The 6,199-nt window shown below is 37.9% G+C and overlaps 2 protein-coding genes across 2 annotated transcripts; both read left to right on the forward strand.

Moving 5' to 3' along the window:
• Positions 1–988: 988 nt before the first annotated feature.
• LOC129373208 (receptor-type tyrosine-protein phosphatase eta-like) lies at positions 989–3,228 on the forward strand. The gene is made up of 5 exons (XM_055050983.1): positions 989–1,139; positions 1,787–2,044; positions 2,749–2,957; positions 3,059–3,123; positions 3,204–3,228. The coding sequence occupies exons 1-5, from the start codon at positions 989–991 to the stop codon at positions 3,226–3,228; spliced, it is 708 nt and encodes a 235-aa protein (XP_054906958.1).
• Positions 3,229–5,069: 1,841 nt separating this feature from the next.
• Positions 5,070–5,850, forward strand: LOC129373209 (claudin domain-containing protein 1-like; the record flags this gene model as incomplete). Its single annotated transcript, XM_055050984.1, has 1 exon — positions 5,070–5,850. A coding segment is annotated over exon 1 (292 nt), but the record flags the coding sequence as incomplete, so codon positions are not given.
• Between the last annotated feature and the right edge of the window lie 349 nt (positions 5,851–6,199).

Genomic DNA, 6,199 nt, shown 5'->3' on the forward strand with positions numbered 1-6,199 from the left:
TTATCAATACAAAAATATGGGCCCGATGATAACTATGTTTATTATCTGCTTAAATATTGAGGATTAGGTCTTCTGTGGCCAGCTGAGAGACCAGAAAAAAAATTAGTATGAAAAATAAAAAATGAAAACAGTCTCCTCAACGGAGAAATGTAGGTGTATAAATGTCTTATGACTGTAAAAAATAAAAATAAAAGATTCCTGTATTTTCTTTCTGTGTCAGACTTAACACCATGAATGAACTACTTCTAATCATGTTGTGTTTTTAGCTCCTGCAAATGCAGATGGCTTCAGAGCATCCAGTCAAGAAGAGACCAGCATCACTCTGCAGTGGAATAAAGTAAACAACATTATCAGCTTTGTTCTCCAGTTTAATGGCAGAGCAACATCCATCAGTGCACCAGATGGAAATGGACCAGTAAACTACACAGTGTCATCTCTCACTCCTGGAACCAGATACACATTCACTCTCTTCTCTGTGTTTGACAATATCAGGAGCAGTGGAGTCAGCATTACAGCAGCTACTGGTAAGATGTTTAATGTAATCCCTACGAAGTATTAATGCATATCTGTACAGTCTTGTATTCGACAGGTTACACATGTAACAATTGAAATTTTGTCACATGATGTTTGCACTGTCCCAGTCTTTGATCATGCAGTAAATCACAGGTTAATCAATGAATTTAATTTGCTGTCAATCAAATAGCTTGACCGCCAATATATTACATAATAAATGTTGCTCAAAATACATGATTTGAAATGGTTTGTACTACTCATATAGCTGTTCCTGTTATAAGGAGATGATGGTGGTTCTGGTAAAGTAGAGAAGAATTGTTAAAACTTTAGAGACATGATTAAACTACCTCTCTTCATGTTGTGTTTTTAGCTCCTGAAGATGCAGATGGCTTCAGAGCATCCAGTCAAGATCAGACCAACATCACTCTGCAGTGGAATAACATAAACAATAAAATCAGCTTTGTTCTCCAGTTTAATGGCAGCAACATCCATCAGTGCACCATATAGAAATGGACCAGTTAACTACACAGTGTCATCTCTCAGTCCTGGAACCAAATACTCATTCACTCTCTTCTCTGTGTTTGAGAACATAAGAAGTAGAGGAGTACAGCTTTCAGCTGCCACTGGTAAGATGTTTAATGTAATCCCTACAAAGTATTAATGCATATCTGTACAGTTTTTGTATTCAGCATCGGTGAGATACTTGTAACAAGTGCATATTAATTGTTATTAGGTTTTTTTTATATTTGTCTTTAAATAATGTCAGAAATGATCCTATCATTATACATTATTCCATAGACACAATGTGTGCGTGCCAGTAGGAACAGGCCATGAAACTTATTTCTAGCCCCTAGAGAGGAGCATTAAGTGTTTATGACATTATTATATTGTGGGTTGACTCAAGCAAGTTCTACTATTCAAGGCATTTCAACAAAAATATTAAATAAGCTTCTATTTTCACAACAGAAAAAAAAAGTTTTGGTATTAAATTTTTAAAAATGAAAAAAAAAACAAATAATATAAAAATGCTGGCCTGTTAATAAGTATGTTTATTATCTGCATAGAGTTTGAGGCTAAGGTCTTTAGTGGCCAGAGAAGAAAGAAAAAAAACATTTTTAAGATTAAATACAAAATGGAAACAGTCTTTAATCTACCACAAAAGGGGAATACAAAATGTATTTACTGTAAAAAATAGCCTGTATTTTTGTTCCTTTTATACAATGTTAGACTTAGAAACATGAACACACTACTTCTAATCATGTTGTGTTTTTAGCTCCTAAAAGTGCAGGTGGCTTCAGAGCATCCAGTCAAGATGAGACCAGCATCACTCTGCAGTGGAATAAAGAAAACAACAATATCAGCTTTGTTCTCCAGTTTAATGACACAGAGACATCCATCAGTGCACCATATGGAAATGGACCAGTAAAGCACACAGTGTCATCTCTCGGTCCTGGAACCAGATACACATTCACTCTCTTCTCTGTGTTTAACAATATCAGAAGCAGTGGAGTCAGAGTTACAGCAGCTACCAGTAAGATGTTCTTCATTATTATACCACAAGGAAGGAATTTCCTAAAACCACTACAGATATTCTATAAAAATATACATAATATAGAAACGTGAGCTATGCATTTGCTGTGCAATCTAACAATGAAAAATTGTTAGAGTGAAATGTGAAGAACAAAATGCTGCAATAACTTGTTTACACATTACATTTTGATTGAATTTCAAAATCTTTTGCAAAACTGTCAAATTGTTTTTCTTTTAGACATGATCATCTAAGATATTTTTGGGGAATTTTATATTTTTTTTTATTTTTTGGTGTACTAAGTTTTCTGTTTAAAAGTCATGTTAAAATCTATGTCTAGACTTTCTGGATGGTCTTGGTATCTGTTAACTGCTTACAGTTCTAGTTTGTTGGTTTTCTTCTTGAAACCCCCTCAAAAATTTAGATTTTAATCTAAGCTAGTTGAATCTAAATCTTTTTCTACAAGATAAAAAATTTTATGCCCTAATTAATTTTAAAATTTATTTCAGAGATTTTCTCTTAAAGTCCTGAGATATGCATTTCATTCCTTTTGCTTTTTCCGGTTTTGACTAATTACTAGAGATCTAACAGATTTATTGGCACTTATTTGTAAAATTTCTTAATTTAATTAACTGAAATCTAAATGTTATTCACTTTAAAATTTGCTTTGTTTCTGACATATTTTCTCCCATTCTTGTTTTTGACAGGTTCTATGCCTACATTTGGTCAATCATCCAGGGTCTGCAAATGCACACTGATGTCTGCTTCATGTGAACAAACATCAAGATCTTCTCTTCTCAAACAGAAAGACTTAACAAGAGTGGTATCTTTCACATCTGTAGAAGACCCTTTGACAAAGGACTTGCTGAACTCATCTGTGACCTTCAATAATATGTCTTCCCTGATAAAGAGACAAGTAAATGCTGTCCGCTCAAAATGCATCTTGTCTTTTGGACTGTTCACAGTTGAACCCGTCTCTGCTGGTGTTTCACTCCGACTTCTTTTCTGCTTCTGTAGCTCGAACCATTCTTCCAGAAAAGGTTTTCCTCTGCCTTCCTCTCCATGGAGGTTTCTACAATCAGGTAATTTTACTTCCACATTGCAGTTCGATTTAAATTTTAACTTACTGAACATCTTGTTTCTATTTTGACTGCGTTCCCAGAAAAGCTCGGTTATCCACACCGTGAACCTCAAGTTTAGAGGCACGTCTGTTCCTGACAACAATGAGATACGGGATGTTTTGATCGAGGCGGCTTCGTCTATCGTCGACTTCAGCATCGAAACGAAATCGATCAGCATTCTTAGCTAAAGTAAAAATATATGGTTGTAGAGTAATATCACTGTATGACAGTTTATGGTAGAACTGTCCCATGGAGGAAAAGATGCAAAAAAGTGCAAAGAGATGAAGAATGTGGTACAGTTGCCAGACATCTACATGAGCGTTCTAATTATTTTGGGTCAACTATTTATTTGTTTTTATTATGTTTAATTTCTTAAAGGTTAAACTTCATTTAAATTCAACAACTGTAAATATTCTGTCTTCCTCACAAGTTAAAAAATATTCATTTCAGGCAATCAAATAGCTAGCATGTCATTTATTCATATATATATATATATATATATATATAAGATTTATGGTATGGCAAAAAAAAAAAAGTAGAATATGATGTTGAAGTCATCGTCAGTAACAAAGATAAGTCTAAATAAACCAAGTTATTTATTTGTAACTAATATTGTTGTATTTTTTTTTCTCTCTATTTACAGCTTGAGGTGTGGAAAGCCTGAAGATCAGTCTTGAGTCACTATGGTTTAAACCAAATACATAATTACATGTTATTACATTACTCCTTGTACTAAAGCTTCATGTCTATAAAAATAATTATTGAGCTGCAATAATTATTTTGCATTTAGATTATACTGCTAGTAATTATTTGTATTTGCTGCTGAAGGAAGGTGTGCTTTAAAACATTTAAAATCATTGTCAAACATTAACTGTTTATGTAATTTTATGGCCTATTCTGAGTAGAAATGAAAAAAGAGAAAAATAAATCAATTGTGAATAAAAATGTAGCTTCTTTCTTGAGATGCTTCTAAGCCTTGAGCTTATGATATAAAGTTGTATTCAACGAGTGCTTAAAATGGTTTTATTATGTTTCATTTTAATTTTAAGTCTGAAATTAGAAAATAAAAGTGATTACAAAATTAAAGCGTGTTCTCTCATTTTGGTTTTCGTAGCTAAAATGAATCTTAGTGGACACTGGACGTACAGGTGATCAACCGACTGTACGAGTTTCACCTTTCTCAAAAAGTGGACTTACATTCCTAAGTCTGGGAAAGGCTTTCAGTCTATTTAAGTGAAGAGTCTCTTTGTTAGTCATTGTTCCTCTATCACCATTAAATCCTATTTACCAGACATTACCTTGGTAGCACAAAAGAAAATACCAGGACTTCCTTTCTATAAAGACCAAAAGGGACTTTCTGTGGGCCAGATATTGAGATGGGAATGACTAAGCACTCGCAACAACTATGGTAGAGTGAAAAATCAATCTGAGAACAAAAGCTGGTGTGTTTCAGACAAAAGAATAAAAACAAGAGAGCAGATGCAATCAAGTCGGATCTCACTGTGAAAGATTTCTGGGAATGCTACCAGCGAGGCCAAGCAATTTCAATATCACAGTTAATATGAGAGGTTCAAGTTTTGGTGTTTATTTTCATCCAGAGAACTTTTTTCCTTGCTCATTGAACTCTTAAATCACTCAACTCTTATTGTTGAGAAATGCTTCTTGTCATATAACAGCATCTGGATAAACAAAGTTCCCAAATTACTGATCCGGCTATAAAAATAATGATGACAATAATAATAATAACCCTAAAATTACAGCAGCTCAGTTCATTGAAAATTAAAACAATTAAAAATGACAGTAATAACTGGATTCTGTGGGGACGTGGGGATTTCGATCTGGTCAAAACGGTGCGGACTTTATTTTGATATTGCCGCTGCCGATACCATAAAAGGTTAACCGGAAGAGGAAAACGCAGGGATTACAGCGCGTTCCCAGCATCCTAGCTGCACCGAGCATCCTAAAAATAAACTCCTCGTGAAATCTGCCTCGATCATTCTTTTTTTGGAGATAAAACACATTTTATTACGGAGGACTGATTCGTTTTTTTCCGTTAAGGAGGGGCTGCTGTTGTTGTTGCTGTGGACTGGAGCTGCAGCAGGCCGCCCACCATCTGTGGAAGTGGGACAGCGGGACAGATGGCGTCTCCAAGCCGAGCCGCGGGGCTTTGTCCAGCACAACAGACAAGGTGCCGTCATTAAAATAGCCGGCGTTTGCAGCTTGTTTTATTTTTTGCGCGACTTTCTCCTCCACCGTGATCAGCCATGTTGGAGTGACTGGGTGCAACTGGAGGACCGGAACGCGTCCGTGCACCGCACGAGCTGAGACCGGCTCCCCTCCCTCCCCCTCCCCACCCCGCCGACTTAATCCCCTTTAAGTCCGTCTCTGGGTGAACAATGGTCGACAACCGCTACGCCACCGCTCTGGTCATCGCCTGCGTGCTGAGCATCCTGGCCACCGTGTATCTGTCGGTGGCCGTCGGCACGCAGCACTGGTACCAGTACAGCAGCCCCACCGTGCGCGGCGAGGCCAACGTGTCCGAGCTGCGCTCCCTCTACGACGAGTTCATGACCGGGGAGTTCGACGAGAAGACCTACAGCGACACGCTGTTCCGCCTCAACGGGACCGTGGGGCTGTGGTGGCGCTGCGTGCTCGTTCCACCCTCTGCCCACTGGGGCAGGGAGCCAGGTATGTGGCTGTGACCCACCACCGACTGGCCCCAGGGCCCGGAGCCACACCTGCAGTCATACCAGCTGCACACCTTTCAGTGCAGCTGTCGCCGCAGATGTGACTCACAGGTTGGACCTGGAGTCATCTATTCTAATTAACTGAATTGCATGTGCCAAAACATGAGTCACTGCAGCTTGACGTAGGTTAGATTGGGTCAGGCCACATTCATTTCGTTTCGGTTCAGTTGTTGATTTTTTTTTCCCCCCAAGCACTTTTAACGAGGTGCCATTTTTATTTGTTTTGTTTTCATTATACAAACTGTTCTGGCCACCGTGTATCTGTCAGGCGCTGGTACCAGTACAGCAGC

The sequence above is a fragment of the Poeciliopsis prolifica genome, unplaced genomic scaffold, assembly GCF_027474105.1.
Source record: "Poeciliopsis prolifica strain line A6 unplaced genomic scaffold, Auburn_PproV2 SCAFFOLD032, whole genome shotgun sequence".
NCBI classification, from domain to species: domain Eukaryota; kingdom Metazoa; phylum Chordata; class Actinopteri; order Cyprinodontiformes; family Poeciliidae; genus Poeciliopsis; species Poeciliopsis prolifica.